At 40.2% G+C, this 20,918-nt stretch overlaps 1 protein-coding gene across 1 annotated transcript in view; it reads right to left on the minus strand.

The window, feature by feature from the left end:
• LOC117359952 (EF-hand calcium-binding domain-containing protein 6-like) overlaps positions 1–20,918 on the minus strand; it is a 177,208-nt gene that overhangs the window by 153,549 nt on the left and 2,741 nt on the right. The window contains exon 2 of the mRNA XM_033943447.1: positions 20,519–20,793. Within this exon, the coding sequence (XP_033799338.1) occupies positions 20,519–20,786 (268 nt within the window). The 5' untranslated portion in view covers positions 20,787–20,793. The remainder of the gene's footprint in view (positions 1–20,518; positions 20,794–20,918) is intronic.

Below are 20,918 nucleotides of genomic sequence, written 5' to 3' on the forward strand. Positions count from 1 at the left end.
CCAAATCTCCAACCTATTGATAACAACCCCAGACTACAAGATGTTCAGAAAGGAAATAAAAACTATACTCTTCAAGAAATCCCTTAATAAAGCTTAATACCCCTTCTTACCATCCCCTCCCCAACCCCTGATCCTTCTTGTCCCTCTCTTGGAAACGATCTCTGATCTAACTTTGTAACCTTTCTTCCATAACTCTTTTTGTAATCCGCTTTGAACTGAAAGGCAATGGCGGAATAGAAATCTGTAATGTAATGTAATGTAATAACATTTTTACTTTTACTTAAGTACATTTTTAAATGTCTTTTTCACTGTACTTTTACTTAAGTACTAAAACATACATGTAATTTTACATATACATAAGTACTTTGACCTAGTACTTTGAACAACACTGTGCAGTGATAAGGTGCATCAGATTGTAAAAGAGTTTGAATCAAATAAGTTCTGCAGGAAACAAAATATGCTTTGAATCCTCGTGGATAGATATTTTATGTATGAAGAGGAAAAGGGTTATGATATGAGTATACTACTACCTACCTGGCCAGAATGAACAGATAATGAAATATTAGCAGAAATATAATATAGTAAGTGATTTCAATTACCAACTAAGGGCACCTTTTACAAATTCCTATGAGCTTTGGTGCATTTACCTCAGCAACATTGCTACTGTGCTTTTGTAAAAGGGGCCCTAAGTATCAAAGTAGAGTAATTGAGTAGAACAGACTCAAAAATCAAAGCTAGACTTTACTCAAATATAAAACTACTTATTCTGAAACCTCTTCCATGTGAAACTTTCAAAAAATACATCCACAAAACTGTTACATATTCAAATAATTTCTAGAAAATCTAATAATTACATAAATAAGTGGAGAAAAAGACCTCAGTGAAAAATTTTGCAACCCCCATTATAAAGCTTTACAGTAGAAAGTTTCTAATCATCCGTCACAGAAAAAAAATTCCACTTAACTAAACAGGCTCTCTGACATACCAGCTGCCCTGACTGAAATGAGTCTGACAAATTTTCTGAAGAAGCTATAACGAAACATGGTGCCCCTGACAGGAGATTGGGGAATAGCCTAAGGGATCTGACCAATTGGAACTTTAGGCCACTCCCAGTACATCCCAGAATGCACTGGGAGAGAGGCCTAAGATTCCAGTTGACCCAGATGCCTAAGGCCCCTCCTATGGGAAGCGCCTTATGCGTCTGGGTCAATCAGGGCCTTAGGCCAATCCCCAGTGCATCCCATGATGCACTGGGAAGGGAAAGACCCGCCATTCTGTGGAGGTGGGCCTGTCGGCTGGAGGGAGTAAACACCTCTCCAGCCGGCCAACAAAAAAAAGGTACTGGTGGGGTCTGGGTGGGCTTGGGGAGTGGGTTGGGCATGCCTGCAGGGGAGTCTGGCAAGAGGGAGTGAGCATCCCTCCTGCCAATAATCTTAGGGGGTGGGGTTTCTGGCAGGAGGGACTGGGCATCCCTCATCCTGAGTGATGTGTCGGGGTAGGGTTCTGGCAGGAGGAATTAGGTATCCCTCCTGCTGGGGAATATCTCGGGAGGGGGGGTGCTGGGGGATGTCTTCGGGGTGGTGGCATGAGGAACTGGGCACTCCTCCTGCCGTGGATATTTGGGGGGTGGGGGGACAGCTTTGGGGGTTCCGGCAGGAGAGACTGGGCATCCCTCCTGCCGGTCGTCTTCGTGGGGAGACAGGTTCCTTGCCACAGCCACTAAACTGATCATGGCAGGTAAATTCTTGTGATTGGCTCAGCGGCCGCGTCTATTTGAAATGTAGACCAGCATTTTGCTGGCCTACATTTCAGGTGCCTATCGTGGCCCTAGGAAGAGGCTAGGGCTACCTAAGCTTGCCTAAGGCCACTTCTGGGCAAAACTATGCCCACGCCTAGCCTTAGGTGAGCTTAGGTGGCTCTACGCACCTCCTTAGGCTCACAAAAATGCCTACAATGTAGGCTCCCTCCTTGGGGTGTTTGTTTGTTTTTTAAATGTGCATCACGACTGGTTGGTTAGTCAGCATTAGGATACCTACCGCTGCCTACAATCGGGACGCAATTTATAGAATTTGCCCCAGAATGTCATTATCTCAGTCATCTCCCTGCTGTCTTATTAGCAAAATAAATTTTAAATAAAACACTTATTATTATTTATTTTTATTTAAAAACTTATTTTCTGCTTAAAGCCTAAGCAATTAACAATAAAACATACATAATTATCACATCAATAAAATAGATCACAAACCTTAAAAACCACCACAAAATGATTAACTATCAGACTATAAGCACTGCATAACTGTGGACTGGCCACTGAAATTGCTGTTGCCCGTTTTCATATAATGTATCTCATTTACTGACTCAATAGATAGCCTCATTGCTGACTGTGATTGCAAGGAGCAAGTTGGCAAATACTGTATTTCTTCAGAACTTGTGTCAAATACCAAGGTGCTACCCCATGAACCACTTGATGTATGATTGTCAAGATCTTATACTCAATTTGAAAAGTAACTGGCAGCCAATGTAGTTGCTTTAACACTGGGGAAATATCATTCTAGCTGATGTACTTGGCGCTACTATTCTATCTGAAGGTGTTGTTACTGGCTATGTAGAAAAGACTGAAAAATATTATTTCTAAGACATTCTATTCACCAACGTGGGATAAAAATAGAGGACCTCTAATTAGAAAACGAAGGATGTAAATTAAAGAACTAAGACGGGTATTGGATAGACCTGCACTGTCTGTGTCCCATATATGGTGATTTGGTATAGGATGGGCTGGGGTAGGCATCAATGTGAACTCCACTAATATGGAATATGAGGATGTTGCTGGCCAAACTTTACAGTAGATAACCTGCAAACAACGGGATGGTTGGATAGGCTGAAGTGAGCTTGGACGGCAACTTCAGCATTTGGAACCTAGGGCAATACCAGACTTTACAGCAGGGGTGTCAAAGTCCCTCCTCGAGGGCCGCAATCCAGTCGGGTTTTCAGGATTTCCCCAATTAATATCCATGAGATCTATTAGCATATAATAAAAGCAGTGTATACAAATAAACCTCAGTTCAAATAAAAGAACTGTCTTCTCATTCAAATTGGTAACCAAACTTCAGGATTGCAACCATCACGTTTGAAAGTCACTCAGAGGTATAGAGTTCTTCAAGAAGAGAGTTGCGCCCTCTAGTGATGAACCAAAGTATATTTTTCAGTCGTTGCAACTTTATTAGTTCTGGTTACGCTCCAAGTTTGATTACAAAAGTAAATAAATAAATGTCTTTACAGTCTTTCAAACACTTGTATGAAAATACTTTGTTTTTTCATATCTTTACAAATCTTTTCAAATGAACATCGCTCTGTGAGAAAATTGAGAGCAGCTTGATAATTCAGTTTATAACAGGTTCAGGGTCTCTACGTGGCCCCGTTTCGATTCCTTCTTCAGGAGACCCTATTGTATGTAAATTGAAAAACCTTTTCAATGCTGATAGAATGCTTCAAGTTTGCGATGTGGTAACATCTGAAATATAGAATGTATATAAACAGCCGGGTATGAGAGTAGAAATTTTACTATCCTCACTACGGCAAAAATTCTAAATTAATTATAAAGCTACTATAGGAAGCGAGGCACAACAATACATACCGTCAAAAGAACGCTGTCGGTGCTGTGAATTTAAACTGTCAGAGAAAACATAGCATCAGCTGTCTGGTTTAAAAGAGTACAGGGGGAGGAGTTTATTACACGTCAGAATTAGAACTGACGTGATTCCTAGAATGTTGGTGAATAAGTACATAGAGTGATGAGTTACTGTTTAGCATTAAAAAATACTGTTTAGCATTAAAAATTACAGGGAAGATTTTAAATGTTATTGTAAAGACAGTGAAATATGACTGTGTGTAGCCTAAAAGCCTTGTTCATAGGAAAGCGATCCATTCCATATCACTATTTAGGCCATGAGGCTGCAGTGTATTTAAAGTAAAAATCCACTTTTGTTCTTGTCTCCAAAGTATATGGGCCACATCTCCTCCTCTGATTAAATTAATGACATTGAGCACTGAAAATTTGAGATCTGTGATCGCATGTTGGTGTAGTAACCAGTGCTGGACTAGGGGAGCCTCTTTTACTTCAGAGCGAATTCTACTAATATGTTCTCCAATCCTGATTTTGATGCAACGAGTGGTACAACCCACATATAAAAGATGGCACGGGCATTGAATCACATACACTATTTGTCTGGACTCACAATTTGTGGCAGAGGTTTTAATTTTGCTAAGACAGCTATTGTGTATGGACATGTGTTTTAAGGTGACACTGTATTGGCACATTTTACAGTGTCCACATGGAACATGTTGCCCTGCCATTTGTTCTACTGGATGTTTTACAAAATGGGATTGTACCAGCTGTTGTTTGAGATTACGTTGTTTGGAGCATGCAAAGCGGAGTATTTGATGGAATGTCTTGTGGTATTGCATAATACCCCAGTGTTTCTTAATGATCCTTTTAATATCAAATGCTCTGACTGAGTACGGGAAGACACATACTAAAGTGTCCTCATCTTCTTTAGAGGTGGGATTTAACAATAAAGATCTATTCGCATACAGTCCTCTTTTATATGCTTTTTTGATGTTGGATACCCTCTTTTTATGAATCGCATTTTCATGTCATTAGCCCTGCAGATATACTCTTGAACTGTGGTACAGAGTCTTCTGAGTCGTAAAAACTGTCCTACGGGAATATTATTTCTTAAATGTTTAGGGTGAAAACTGCTGTATTCCAATAAGTTATTTCTGTCCGTGGGTCAACGTAATCTCAAACAACAGCTGGTACAATCCCATTTTGTAAAACATCCAGTAGAACAAATGGCAGGGCAACATGTTCCATGTGGACACTGTAAAATGTGCCAATACAGTGTCACCTTAAAACACATGTCCATACACAATAGCTGTCTTAGCAAAATTAAAACCTCTGCCACAAATTGTGAGTCCAGACAAGTAGTGTATGTGATTCAATGCCCGTGCCATCTTTTATATGTGGGTTGTACCACTCGTTGCATCAAAATCAGGATTGGAGAACATATTAGTAGAATTCGCTCTGAAGTAAAAGAGGCTCCCCTAGTCCAGCACTGGTTACTACACCAACATGCGATCACAGATCTCAAATTTTCAGTGCTCAATGTCATTAATTTAATCAGAGGAGGAGATGTGGCCCATATACTTTGGAGACAAGAACAAAAGTGGATTTTCACTTTAAATACACTGCAGCCTCATGGCCTAAATAGTGATATGGAATGGATCGCTTTCCTATGAACAAGGCTTTTAGGCTACACACAGTCATATTTCACTGTCTTTACAATAACATTTAAAATCTTCCCTGTAATTTTTAATGCTAAACAGTAACTCATCACTCTATGTACTTATTCACCAACATTCTAGGAATCACGTCAGTTCTAATTCTGACGTGTAATAAACTCCTCCCCCTGTACTCTTTTAAACCAGACAGCTGATGCTATGTTTTCTCTGACAGTTTAAATTCACAGCACCGACAGCGTTCTTTTGACAGTATGTATTGTTGTGCCTCGCTTCCTATAGTAGCTTTATAATTAATTTAGAATTTTTGCCGTAGTGAGGATAGTAAAATTTCTATTCTCATACCCGGCTGTTTATATACATTCTATATTTCAGATGTTACCACATCGCAAACTTGAAGCATTCTATCAGCATTGAAAAGGTTTTTCAATTTACATACAATAGGGTCTCCTGAAGAAGGAATCGAAACGGGGCCACGTAGAGACCCCGAACCTGTTATAAACTGAATTATCAAGCTGCTCTCAATTTTCTCACAGAGCGATGTTCATTTGAAAAGATTTGTAAAGATATGAAAAAACAAAGTATTTTCATACAAGTGTTTGAAAGACTGTAAAGACATTTATTTATTTACTTTTGTAATCAAACTTGGAGCGTAACCAGAACTAATAAAGTTGCAACAACTGAAAAATATACTTTGGTTCATCACTAGAGGGCGCAACTCTCTTCTTGAAGAACTCTATACCTCTGAGTGACTTTCAAACGTGACGGTTGCAATCCTGAAGTTTGGTTACCAATTTGAATGAGAAGACAGTTCTTTTATTTGAACTCTAATATTTTTCTGACTTCCACTAATATTTAACTATTAGTACCCCAGTGACATTATAAAGAAATTACAAATAAACTTCAGGCATATTCATTGGGGAAATCCTGAAAACCCGACTGGATTCCAGCCCTCAATGAGGGACTTTGACACCCCTGCAAGTTTACAACCTACGGCCCAGAAATATCAAAGAAGAGACAAGTTCATCTAATCACGTATTTTTTAATGGGTATAACTTATGTACAGAGTAAATGGATCATTCAGGTTTTTATCTGCCATCATTTACTATGTTACTAATTACTATGTTATTGAACTTTCAGAGAAATACCTTTTTGGGGACTGTAGCCCACGTACTGTTGCAGATGTCTTAAAAAGCCAGACATGAGTCTCATATAGATTCCTGTTCCAAAAGGCAAAGTGTATTCAGTTGCTATGTAAACTTTACAGCAGCATTCACTCAAAGTCCCAGTCCCAGCTGCTGTGCAAACATCATAACCGCAATCATCCAAAAAGCCCATCCCCCAGACTGCAGTTATGATGCAGAATGTGAGTGACTGCTGCTGTGAAATTTGAGATTCTACTTATGTTGTGAGGTTTGGAACATGGTTACTCTGTTTTTGGAAGCCTGACAAACTGTTCCATTGCTGTTAGGGAAGTTGTAACCGAAGCACCATGCAGTTTAACAAAGCCTTCTTGGAAATTTGTACAGTTGTATTGATACCATTTAGAACATCAATAGAAAATTATGTATCTTCCAATTTGCATGTTGAAATGGCAAACAGCATGTGTTTTTTGTGACAGTGTATGTGATATTTGGGGTTTTCTTGCAGGAAACAGATTTAGCGAAATTGTTCATATTTGCAAAGTGTAAAATTTCATATGGAGCTCTTTGCATGTGGCATTTTATTCAGATCAATAGTTAAAGAGCTGCTACAATCTAAAAACAGCCATAAGATTAATAGCCATAAGATAGTGCTGTATTACTTTACAACTTGTATTTACATCGTATTATATAAGTATTTACAGTATTTATTTTCTGTTTCAGTGACTTCACTACCAGCTTTAAAACTCAGCTGTTATTGTCGGTTCCCTGACGCAGCAAACGAAACGTGCACGTCGGAACCAGTCACTGTTCAAAGTTAAGTCATTTAGTATAGTTCACAAAAACTTATGAAAATATTAATATCTTTAGCATAGCGGATAAGCTAGCGCATACAAAGAATATTTAAGATTCAAAAGCTTTTTTTGAACACTGCAATGATTGGTAGGTGAGGCCGAGTAATCAGCCTTCATGTCTCTGAGCAGAGTTCTAAGCAAAAAACAAGCTTACTAAGCATATTGATGAGTGTGGTGACTTTATTTTTTGTACAATCTAAAAACAAGCAAAGCACACAAAAATTGCTTTGCAGTCTGTATAAGACTCTGGTGAGACCTCATTTAGAATATTGTGTACAGTTCTGGAGACCGCACCTTCAAAAAGATATAAACAGGATGAAGTTGGTCCAGAGGAAGGCTACTAAAATGGTGCGTGGTCTTCATCATAAGGCGTATGGGGACAGACTTAAAGATCTCAATCTGTATACTTTAGAGGAAAGGTGGGAGAGGGGAGATATGGTAGAGATGTTTAAACCACTTATATTGGGTATACTACTAGAAAATTTAAAACAAGGCTGTTCCCACATTGCTCCAAGAAAGAAAGAAATTGACGTAATGACACTTCATTGTGTGTCCGCAAGGCATGAGTTTGAAAGCTTCAAATGCAGTGTAATAGAACATATCCCATCCACAAACAGGAGAGGAGACATTATACCAGCATGAACAACGTTGGATCTGTATTTTGAAAAGACCAAAAATAAGATCAGTTATCATTCCTTACAGAATTTTATCAATGGTTCCCAAACATCCATAAATTTCCTATAATGTCCCTGTTGTATGGCCATCATATATTCCATTTTAAAAGTGTGGCATAGAGATTCCCACCAGAAAGTATAATTTAACCAATCCCAGTTTTTCCAGTTCTTCAAAATAAGTTGTATGGCAACCCCTGTCATTATAAAGAGAAGTTTGTTATTATGAGAAGATATTTGGCTTTTAGCCCTCATTAACGTGCCAAATAGCACAGTATCGTATGTCAATGCCACTGGATTGTCCAATATTTTATTCACTTGACCCCAAATGGATTTCCAAAATTTAAGTATCAAGGGACAATAGAACAGTAGATGATCCAATGTCCCTACATCGAAATGACAGTGCCAGCATCTATTAGACTTAGAACTATCCAATATCTGTTCTGAACTGTTTGAAATTGTTTTAGCATGTTGGCGAGGTATGACAGGTAAAGTATGTTACAGTGGTCCAGGAGTCCTAGGATTAGCGCTTGTACTATGAGTTTGAGTTGTTCGTTGTTGAAGTATTTTTGGACTTGTCTTAGGCTGCGCATGATTGCGAATGCCTTCTAAACTGTTTTGCTGATTTGAAGTTGCATGGTACAGCCTTTGTCTATCATTATTCCCAGCAATTTTAGGTTGGGTTGTAAGGGATATGTGATGAAGTTTATTTCTAGGTTTGTTATAGTTGGGGTTTTGATTCTTTCTAGAAATAAGAATTTGGTTTTGTCTTGGTTCAGTTTTAATTTGTGGTCTCTCATCCATTTTGACACAGTTTCTAGTGCAATGTGTAGTTTGTTTATTGTGTTGGGGGTGGTTTGGTCGAAAGGCAGGAGGATGGTGATATCGTCTGTGTAGCTGTATGACGTTATGCCTTGTTTGTCTAAGCATGTGCCAAATGTGGCTATGTAAAGGTTGAAGATTGTTGGTGATAGTGGGGAGCCTTGGGAGACTCCGCAAGGGTTATTCCTTGTTATTCCGCAAGGATTCTGATTGTTCATTGTTTGCTGATGGAAAAAATAGTTTTTAATCAGGTCTCTGAATTCTTTGAGAAAACGGGAGCTCTGCACCCACATCAAACAGGCTTTCGACAATATCATTCGACTGAACACTCTGAACACACTGAACAGAGGCCTGACATCCTCTGTTTTTTACTTTTTGGATCATCATCAATCTTTTCTCCTCATATCCTTAGATTTATCATCAGCCTTTGACACTATAGATCATCATCTCCTTCTAAGTAGACTCAGATCCTTAGGAATAACTGATAACGTCTTTCAGTGGTTTCAGTCATATTTTTCAGAACGCTCATGAAAGGTAATATTCAATAACGCATCCTCTAATACAATCTCAACAAGTTTCAGGATTCCTCAAGGCTCAATTTTATCACCCTTATTGTTTAATGTATTTTTGGCTCCTCTCAAGCTCAACCGAAGAAATCTTATTGGTCAATGAGAAATTATTGAAAATTTACAGTTGGATACACGATAACAAACTAGCTCTTAATACATATAAAACAGAGGTTATGCTTTTTCCATGTAGGGAGGGACATAAATTAGTATCCTGCATAAACATAAACAAAACAAAAAAAAAGGAAATTGTAAATGTTAAGATACTAGGGGTCGTTTTGGACCAGAAATTGAATTATCATGAACAAATAAATTCACTGATTAGAAGCTGTTTTTATAGGCTACAGATGATTAGATCATTATTCTCATTCCTTGATGAATCATCATTGAATATCTTAATACACTCATTAGTCATATCAAAAATCGACTACTGTAACGCCTTGTACAAGGAAATAACCTTAAAAGAAATACGTAGATTACAAATCCTACAAAATACTGCAATAAAAATAATTACCAAAAAGAAAAAATTTGATCATGTGACTCCCCTATTAAAGGAAAAAAATTGGTTACCCGTAAATTATAGAATTACATACAAAATAGCATTACTTACACACAAAACGTTAATTAATAAAGCTCCTGCATTCTTGGAAAGGCTTCTAATCCCTTACATTCCAACAAGATCTTTAAAATCTGAGGACAAATTTCTCCTTTTAGTCCCCTCATTAAGATTCATTTACTCAAGAAGAGACACGATCTTCTCTGTTACGGCACCTCAAACCTGGAACTTGCTTCCAATTTATTTAAGGGAAGAAAAATCACTTAGTAAGTTCAAAGGCTCCTGAAAAGCTGACTCTTTAAGGATGCTTTCAATTGAGATGCTCAAATTCCATATAACTCAAATATCCTATAGCGTACAAAAATTTCTAAATGAAAATTAAATGGCTAACTCTTTCCCATCCTATTGTCTCAATACCTATGTTCATTTTATTTGTTTATGTTCGTATGTATTTAAACCTATCCTCCTCTTGTGTCCTGTAGTGTCTTACCTTTATTAATTTGTGTGGTTTTATTTTTAGTTGTTTTTTACTTTTACCCTGAATTTATTTGAAAATCGCATTGGATTATGACATTGCGATCAAATGAAACTTTTAAATAAACTTGAAACTAAACTTGAAACTTGTATCTTCTTGAGTGGAGGAATCCTTCAAACCATTGCAACATTCTTAGTCTTGTTAACCATCTCTTTTTTAAATAGTTCCTAGTATCTTGTTTGCTTTTTTGGCCACCGCCACACATTGGGTGGAAGATTTAATTGTATTGTCTACAATGACTCCCAGATCTTTTCCTTGGGCACTAACACCCAAAGTGGACCCTAGCATCTGGTTACTATGATTTGGGTTATTCTTCCCAATGTGATCATCTGCCACTTGAACACCTAGTCTTCCAATTTGCTATGGTCTGCCTGCAATTTTTCACAATCTGCATGCATTTTAACAACTTTAAACAGTTTACGGCCTCTTTTACAAAGCCACGCTAGCAGCTGCCATGCGGCAACAGCCCCGAAGCCCTTTATAGCCTCCCTACTCGATCACCTGCACACACTCTTTAGCCAAGGCTCTAGCGCCCTGATCGTGCAACTTGACCTGAGCAGTGCCTTCGACCTTGTCGACCACACCATCCTCCTTGATTGCCTTGAACACATCGGCATCTCCAGCCAGGTCCTAAACTGGTTCCATGGGTTCCTAAAAAACAGATCATACAGGGTGTTCAAGAACGACTCTTACTCATATAGCTGGGACAACTCCTGTGGTGTCCCACAGGGTTCCCCTCTGTCCCCCACCCTGTTTAATGTCTACCTCACCTCCTTGGGACACCTCCTCCAAAGCTCCAAGCGCAAATTCTTCATCTACGCAGACGACATTACAATAGTCGTCCCACTAACCAATTTCACCCCAGAGTTGCTCTCCTCACTCTCAAGCTTACTTAATCAGATAGAACTCTGGATGTTATCCTTCAGATTAAAATTAAATCCCGACAAAACTAAATTCTTCCTAGCCACCCCCAATGACAAAATCGAAGACAACACAATTCAAGTGAACGGTTCAGCCTTCCCCCTTGAACAAACCTTAAAAATACTGGGAGTCACGCTAGACAAACATCTATCCCTAGAGAAACACACTGATCTTACAGTCAGGAAAAGCATCTCAGTACTCTGGAAACTCCGCACCATAAAAAAACACTTTCACGACTCCTCTTTCCGACTGCTGGTACAATCCTCCATTCTCAGCATCCTGGACTACTGCAATATTATCTACTTGGGCACCACAAAAAAAACCATCAGGAGACTAAAACTAATTCAAAACACCGCTGTCCCCCTTATATTTGGCCTGAGTAAATGGGAACACATCACCCCTTTCTATCTCAAATTTCATTGGTTACCGTTTGAATCCAGAGTCATATTCAAGTTTGCCTGCTTCTGCTACAAAACAGTACTCGGTTTATCCCCAACCTACCTCAACCCTCACTTCTACCTGAGTTGCAACACTAAGAACTCCCGCAGAATTCATCTGTTCGCCTTCCCCTCACTAAAACTATGTCACCTCAAAAGGTTCTTCGACAAAACCTTCGCTTTTCAAGCGGCTAAACTGAACCCATGGCTAGCCCAAATGGTGCTCGAGGCCCCCACCTACCTCGACTTCAGAAAGCTACTCAAAACTCATCTTTTCCACAGACACAACCCCTGACACCCCATCCTCTACAATGCACTGAACTCCCCTCTCTACTATACACTGAAATCCCCTCTCTCTCCTTCTTACTGTAACATCCCTTCCCACTACCCTCAACCTTTTCTTCCCTTCTCCAGCTAACCTTAACGACATCATTCTATGTCAATTGTTCTTTATTGTTGTTACCTGTAAACTCTGATATGTTGATAATTTGATAAATTGCTGTGAACCGCCTAGAACTCCCTGGGTATGGCGGTATACAAGAATAAAATTATTTTTATTATTAATAAATCTCTGTGGGCTTTGGGGCCGCTAGCGCAGCCGCTAGCGCGGCTTTGTAAAAGAGGCCATTAGTATCATCTGCAAATTTAATCACTTCACTCATCTCTCCAATTTCCAGATCATTTATAAAAAAAAGTTAAATCGCACTGGTCCCAGTACAGATCCCTGTGGCACTCCACTATTTACTCTCCTTCATTGAGAAAAATGGCCATTTAACCTTATCCTCTATTTTCTATCAAATAACCAGTTCCTAATCCATAAGTGAACTTTTCCATCTATCCATAGTCTGATATTAAGACATGGGGGAAGCCTCTGTTTGCCCTGGATTGGTAGCACGGAATGTTGCTACTCTTTGGGTTTTGGCCAGGTACTAGTGACCTGGATTGACCACAGTGAGAACGGGCTACTGGGCTTGATGGACCATTGGTCTGACCCAGTAATGCTATTTTTATGTTATTACAATTGAGTGACCCTGAAGTATCCCACTAGGAGAATTGGCCCTGAATACCTCACTTCCAGAATTTGTGGATGAGAAAACTCCTATTTCTACATCAATTCCCAAATTAACTTTGAAATCAGTGTCACTTGAAAGCTGCATTGGAAGTGAGTCCACATTGTCTACCCCCTTTAAGGAGATTTCCAATGTGGAACTGTGGAAACTGATACTGAGAATAGAAGGAACTTTAACCAATTGTTTGTCACAACTATGCTCCTCTATTGGGGAAGCCACCTCCAAAGTTACAAACAGATGTTTATATGATCAATGGGAAATTCAACAATCAAGCTGGGACATTCCATGTTCTGGAAAAAATCTATGTCTCCATAATAAAGGGAAATACTCTTTTAGAAACTAGATTAGAAAAAGTTGAAAACCAGTTGCCATCCAATAATTTTCAATTTTTTTAATTTTCCTTATGTCTACTATCTTTCTTTCTCTCTCTCTTTCCTTTTCTAAACCAGTGTTCTTCAACCTTTTGACACCTATGGACCAGCGGAAATAAAATAATTATTTTGTGGACCGGCACGGTCCGCGGACCGGCAGTTGATGAACACTGGGCTAAGTCGTGCTCAGCTCCACCCGATCTCCACCCCACATAATGGTTAACCACAAAATTAAAATACACAAAGCAACTGTATGCTTTTCTACATTCATTCCTACCAGAAAACAGATAACCCCATACAAATGCAGGACCAAAAACTAAAAGTACTAATATTTACAAACAAACCCTAAGATGCAAGACTCTGCAAGCAGTACAACCCCAGAGGAAAAGAAACAAATCAAGTTTCAAGTTTAATAAGTATTTGATTAATCGCTTACTCAAATATCTAAGCGATGAATAAATCATTCAATTTACAGATAATACAGGGGTTATAAAAGACAGATGGACACTGAACAAAACATATTAAATTAACGACTAACAGAATAAACAGAAAAGGAAAACAAAGGGAAAGGCAGGATAATGAAATACAATAATAATGATAGAAAGAAGGACGATTATGGTATAAAACAATACCATAATGCATTTCTTCCTGAACAGACAGCAGATGTAAATCAATCACTAAATAAAAAATAAAAGCATTCCCCCCTGTAGTTGTTGTCTCTCTTCCTTCATGCTGTGCCTTGCCTTCTGGCCTGAACCCCCCCCCCCCCAAGTGTTATCTTCGGGCCAGTCCACGGTGCAATCAACGTGGCGTCTTCGGGCCGGCTCCCTGAGTGCTGCATTGCACAAAGCTGTGGGCAGCGGCTCCTCATGCACGTTCTGCGCCTCATCTAGAAGCCTTCCCTATGACGTTATGACGTCAGAGAGAAAGCTTCCAGTTCAGGCGCAGGACGCGCATAGGAGTCTTTTCCCATGGCTTTGTGCACTGCAGCACTCAGGGAGCCGGCCCAAAGATGCTGCATTGATTGCACCATGGACCAGCGGCTGAAGAACACTGTCTTCTGCCCGATGGACGTGCTGGCCCTGTGGACTGGCAGAAAATTTCTGCGGACCGACACCGGTCCACGGACCGGCGGTTGAAGAACACTGAACTAAACTATTATTTTTTTCTGTGTTTGTGTTTTTGTGTTATCTTTATTAATTATTTCAGATGTTGGTTTTGTTATCTACTAATAAAAACTTGTCTAGTGGGCCATAAATTTTCAAAATAAATAATATTATCTATAGTCCACAATGAGAGGTCCAGTTTCAAATCAGAGGAACAACTAAGAATTAAACCATTCAAGGAAACCATGGGAAACATATAGAGATACTACAACCTATCACGAGCTATAAGCATTCCAATTTTCCTCATTGAATTTGTGATGTAATTTAGTATCACTTCCTGTGCTCTAGTCAAAGCACCATAAAAAAAAAATGAAATGATAGTGAGATGAGCTATCAATCTATGATCAATTTACACTTATGGGATATATGCTTACATTGTGCTTATAGTGTAACAATAGTAAAATAACCAATGAAACGTAAAATGCAATCGATGAGGTGTATATTGTATCTGTGGAGGTTTTTTTATGCCTATTATGCTTGGCAACTGTAGAACATTGATTTATACTGCTTACCAGTAAAGCTGAGGCTTTTTCCTTCATATTTTCTCAGGGTGAGTAGCAAGATTACAGTGAAGGGGAGATATAATAGAGACATTTTAATACCTCCAAGGCATAAATACACAACAGGCCAGTTTCTTTTAATTGAAAGCAAACTCTGGAATGATTTGAAGGTGAAAGGGATTAGACTCAGGAACAGGGCAGGATTAACCAATAGGCCAAGTAGGCATGTGCCTAAGGCCCGAAATGGTCAGGGGGGCCCGATGAAGGAAGGCATCAACATTGTTTTTTCCAAACGGCGATGGGCCCCTCCAGCATCGATCGGCAATGCAGGCCCCCCCCCCCCCCGATTGGCAATGCGGGCCCCCCCCCAATCGACGGAAAGTAAGACAAGCAAGCAACGCAGGTAAGAAAGGCAACAGGAACTGTAATTGTGCAAGCAGTGCTGCTTGCCCAAAGCTTCCCTCTGACGCAGCTTCCTGTTTCCGCCTGGGTGAATGGTGGGGTGGGGCAGGGGACCAAGTGTACTTGTGTGCCTAGGGGCCCTCAACGAATTAATCCTGCCCTGCTCAGGAATAATCAATGGAAATGAGTCCAAAAGCCAAAAGAACTGTGGAATCTGATAATACTGGTGCAGGCTTTATTAAAACAATAAGGTATTCCACAATCTTGGAACAGTGAAGTGCATTTGTAAACAATGGAGAGGTTGTGGATGTACCTTATATAGTCAAATATAAGTTGATCTGAATATAAGTCGAGACCCCCATTTCCCCCCAAAAGGAGGAAAAATGGTTGACTCGAATATAAGACGGGGGCTTAATATTCAAGTACCATGCCCTACCAGGATCTGCACCCAGTGTCCCCTCCCTCATGCCCTCCCATTGCCAAAGCCTGCATCAGTATCATCAGACTCCACAATTCTTTTGGCTTTTGGACTCTTATCCTTCTGTGGATTCAAGGAGTCAATCCATTGGTTGCCTATAATCAAAGGAAATACTATCGTTATAGCCTCCCATTACAAGCTGTATCTGAATTCAAGAAAGCATGTTTCTGTTCCTTTAGAGAAAATGATGGCAGAAAAAGACCATATGGCCCTCCACATCTACTTATTCATACTGTCTACTATCCCTTCCTCAACCATATAGATCCTATATGATTATCCCATCCTTTCTTAAATTCAGATACAGTCTTTGCCTCTACCACTTGTACTGGGAGGCTATAACAATGTATTTTGTTTGATTATTCTTGAATCTATCCCCTTTCACCTTCATCTATGAAGGAGTGCTTAAAAGTTCTCAGCCCAACCAAGGGCTAGATTCACTAAGGGCACGGATCGGATTCGATCTGTGAGGGATCAGATCTGATCTTTGTCCGGGGAGCTGATCCACAAATCGCCTTCATGCAAATGAGGGCGATAAGAATCATGCCCCCCAACTGAGCGATCCTGACACATGCGCAGACCATCTGTAGATAGTCTGCGCATGCACTGGCCTTCCGTGCCCGGCAGAACAGGAAACTTCTTTTTTTTTTTTTGCTTTTTATTTCTTCACAAGCCAGTGGTTTTAACTCGCTTTAAGCCCATGGGTTAGAACCACAGGCTTTGCACTGTGGGGAAGGACAGGAGAGTCGGGGCGGCAGGAGAGATTCAGGGCGAGTTGGGGCAGCAAGTTGGGGCAGCAGGAGAGATTCGGGGCTAGAGCAGGAGATGGGACAGAGAGCAGATTGTGGCAGGCAGGAGACCGGGGCTGAGAGCAGGGTGGCAGAAGGCAAGGCAGTCGGAAAGGACCTGAGCGACTGGTCCTCAGCAGTCGCTTATTTTTGGATTGGTTAGCCCAGTCGGTGTCCCTCTTTTTTTTTTTTTTTTTAGTGAATCGCTGCCTGCCTACCGATATGTGTTGGAGTCTTGTGGTTAATGCTTGTAAGCAGACTGGGACTGCAATTAATTTTTCTATTTGCAAAATGGGAGAAGTTTTTTAAGGTGTTTTTAATTGTTCCCTAGATACCATTGACTTGTGGGAATATTATCTTCTCTGCTGCTAAGTTATTGTAGAAAGAAATATTGTGTGCGTTATTATAATAACATTTTCAAACCATAAGTACTTATTCTTTTTCATGTTGTGACAGACTGGAGCTGTAGGCAGATTTATGGTATAATCCTAATTAGTGCAGATAAACATCTATCACATAAAGCTGCAGAAAGGAACAGTGTAGAAAGCACCACAATCTAGGAGGGCAGAGAAACAAGATGCTGGTATTTCTTGATTCTGCGGTGTGTCATTTGTCTTGTTCCTGCTCCCTTGGACGTCGGATGAAGATTCACTGTAGCTCAGTTTCTTTCTTGATTTTTGGGGGGAGTTGGCTGGGGGGTTCCCTGAGTGATTGCAGTTCGTGATTTCACTTTATTTCACCTGTGTTCATTGTGCACTGTTTTTGGTGATAGTGTTATTTCATTTGAAACACACCCTTGGTACCCCATGATGGTGTGTAGGTGGGGGCTAGTTAGCCTCTACCTTTTCGCATGAAGCGTTGGAGTTTGCTCCCGTCGCTGCATCTGTGCACTGAGGGTACCTATCACTAATATTTCTCTAATTGAGTTAGTTTAATGTTGTTTAACTTTGTCAGCATTGAGTATTGGTGTTTTTCCGTCCTGCAACCACTCACGGAACCCTTGACCTTTCTTACCTTGCTGTTGGGTCTTTTAAGTTTCTGTGGCAATTTTCTTCTTTTTTTGGAGCTAGTTATATGGTATTTCTTGATAGGCATGAGTGTCAGAAATTGACTAGTGCAGCACAGTTTTTACAGGTACACATATTAGGAGCTATGTGCTATTGCTGACACTATCCTGTGGCAGAAAATGCTCTTCCTCCTTTCCACCCTCAGATAAACCTCAGTGCATAGGTGACCAGATCATAACAGCATTAGATGCTTGCATTCCATCATAAGGTTGAGCACGTCCTTATTTAATTTTAATGTATATAAATTAAACATGCAAGCAGCAATGGAAATATCATTCATATTCCTTACAAACAATACGAGTAGTTGGATACAAGGGAATCGTCTGAAATTAAATATATCTAAAACCCATGTGATTTATTTAGCGGGATATCAGATGGGCTGATTTACCTGTTGAGATAGGAATGGGAGATGTAGTGATCCTTGTTATTCATGAAGGAGCAAGAATTTTATAGACTGATGTTAATCAGGCGTTTGAGAGATTATTTCTCAAGAGATAGTTTCAGGTTAGTTGTTCAAAGTCTGGTCACCCTGTGTTTTGATTGTTACCATAGTTTACTGATAGGTATCCCCAGGCATATGATGAAAGCCTTGCAGGTAGCGCAAAATGAGGCAGCAAGGATAGTAGGGGGGAGGGGTTACTCTTGGTAGGATCATATCGCTCCTGTTTTAAAGCAGCTACACTGGCTACCAATTGAATACAGAATTATATATACTTTATAAGTTTTCTTTAAAATTTAATATACCGCTTAAAAAAGTTGTCTAAGCGGTGTACAGAGTCTTAAATGACATATTGACACATGAGGGATAGGGGGGAGAAATACAAGTTATAATAGGAGAGAAAAACAACACAGGTCAATACAGTAGGAAAGGGGTATACTCTTCCTTCTTTTTGAGGTCTGAGGATTACTTATCGTAAGCATCCTTAAATAGAAAGGCCTTTAGATTTACTTTAAATTTATCCATAGGTGTTTCTTCCTGAAGGTGTGGCTGTAACAGAGAAAATCTTCTTTTTAGCGGTGTGGTAAAAGAGATGGCATAGAGAAGGGATATTAAGGAGATGTTGGTTATTGGATTGGAGTGTTCTCGTTGGACAGTGTGAAATGAGTAGTTCGTCTATAAATCCCGGGGTTAGTTTAGCCTTCAAGTTAAGCAATAGGATTTTGAATGTGATTCTATCCCCCTCTTTACAAAGGTGCGCTAAGCTTTTTAGCACATGCTAAATATTAGCGTGCGCTAAACAAGCGCTAAATCCTAATGCGTGCATGTTATCCTATGGATGCATTAGCGCAGGGGTAGGGAACTCCGGTCCTCGAGAGCCGTATTCCAGTCGGGTTTTCAGGATTTCCCCAATGAATATGCATTGAAAGCAGTGCATGCAAATAGATCTCATGCATATTCATTGGGGAAATCCTGAAAACCCGACTGGAATACGGCTCTCGAGGACCGGAGTTCCCTACCCCTGCATTAGCGGTTAGCGCACACGTTGATTTAGCATGCTCTAAATCCGCGCTAAAACGCTTAGCGCGCCTTTGTAAAAGAGGGCCTATGTGTGACTGGTAACCAGTGGGATTGTATTAGAAGTGAAGTGACATGATCAAACTTTTTTGCGTTGCAGAGTAATTTGACTGCTGTGTTTTGGATCATTTGTAGCCTTCTAAAACACATCGTTCAAGGTTTTACATAATAACGACAACCACGTCGGTGATTATGGCAACAACGGTGGATCTTTGCCAACAGCCACGATCACTGGGGTCAGCAGATGCAGCATTATTGGATGTACCCTCCTTCCGGATGGTCCGGTGGGAATATCGGTCCTCTGTAATTTACATCTTGGGCTCGAAATTGTGGAATTCAATATCATCTTATTTAAGACTGGAGCATAATTTGAAAACCTTTTAAAAAGGTTTTAAAACATTACTACTGTATTTCAAAAGGCTTATGATTAAGGTAGGAGGGAGATACTAATATGGTAGTACAGTTAGTAAACCTTCTTTCACTGTCTAAGCCAGGGCTGCCCAAGTCCAGTCCTCGAGAGCTACTGGCAGGTCAGGTTTTCAGGATATCCACAATGAATATGCATGAGATCTATTTGCATGCACTGCTTTCGATGCATATTCATTGGGGAAATCGTGAAAACCTGGCCTGCCAGTAGATCTCGAGGACCAGACTTGGACAGCCCTGGTCTAAGCCAGGGGTAGGGCACTCCGGTCCTTGAGAGCCATATTCCAGTCGGGTTTTCAGAATTTCCCCAATGATTATGCATGAGATCTATTTGCATGCACTGCTTGCAATGCATATTCATTGGGGAAATCCTGAAAACCCGAGTGGAATACGGCTCTTGAAGACCGGAGTTCCCTACCTCTGGTCTAAGCAATGATAGACTGTAGTTAGTGACATGGCACTACCAATTTGCAAATATTTGTGGGGGGTTTGAATGTTTAAATGGCAGTTGGAGCCAATAAGATCAGTAAGATTTCCTTTAATTCCTTTTTAAACTTTAATTGCTTTGAGAGTTTTAGTATACTTGGAAATTGTCTGTTTAGATATTCAAGCACTGTATCATCATCATGATACATGTGAAGCATGAAGATAGCAGTTAATTCAGGGAAGGAATATGGGTATTGTAAAAGGTACATGACTGCTATCTCAAAATTTGTAAAAGTCATACACTGGGGAGTCCTAGTTTAAGAAAGGAGAACTGTGAACAAGAACAATGAGGCTATAATAGAACCAAAATAAATGTAGATTGCTCATCAACTTTTCTAACATGCGGATGCTTTAAAGGTGTTTTCTCTCTTGCATGCTGTTTGTTGCCAAACTCCATAGTCCTCTCTCTCTGAGTACTGATTAATCTGTAGGTGGTCACCTTCACTTACCAAAGATAGGGAGCCGTGTCTTGCTAGGGTCTGCAGAAGCTACGATCTGTACCCCTTCCGGGATGTGCAGTTGCAGAGGAGCAAGGATGGGAGTCAGGCCGCCTTTCTCTGGAGCATGTGGAGCTCTGTTCGACTGGGTGTCACTCGGAGCCCTTGAGAAGCCTCGCAGGGAGATGGTTTCCGGGTCCCCTAGCAGGGAGAGCGGGTGTTGGATAACAGGTAGTCGGGGCAGGCCTGAGCTGGGGGCTGGGAGCAGTTGACCAGACATTTCTAGCCTGCAGTGGAAAGAGGAGGCAGAAAACAGGTTAGCTCTGTACAGTTATATAAACACAAAATTTGTCACCTCGCAGAACAAAAGCACAAATCTCATTAGCTATCACTGCAGAAAGTCATGACAAAA

The sequence above is a fragment of the Geotrypetes seraphini genome, chromosome 1 (genome assembly GCF_902459505.1).
Source record: "Geotrypetes seraphini chromosome 1, aGeoSer1.1, whole genome shotgun sequence".
NCBI classification, from domain to species: Eukaryota; Metazoa; Chordata; class Amphibia; order Gymnophiona; family Dermophiidae; genus Geotrypetes; species Geotrypetes seraphini.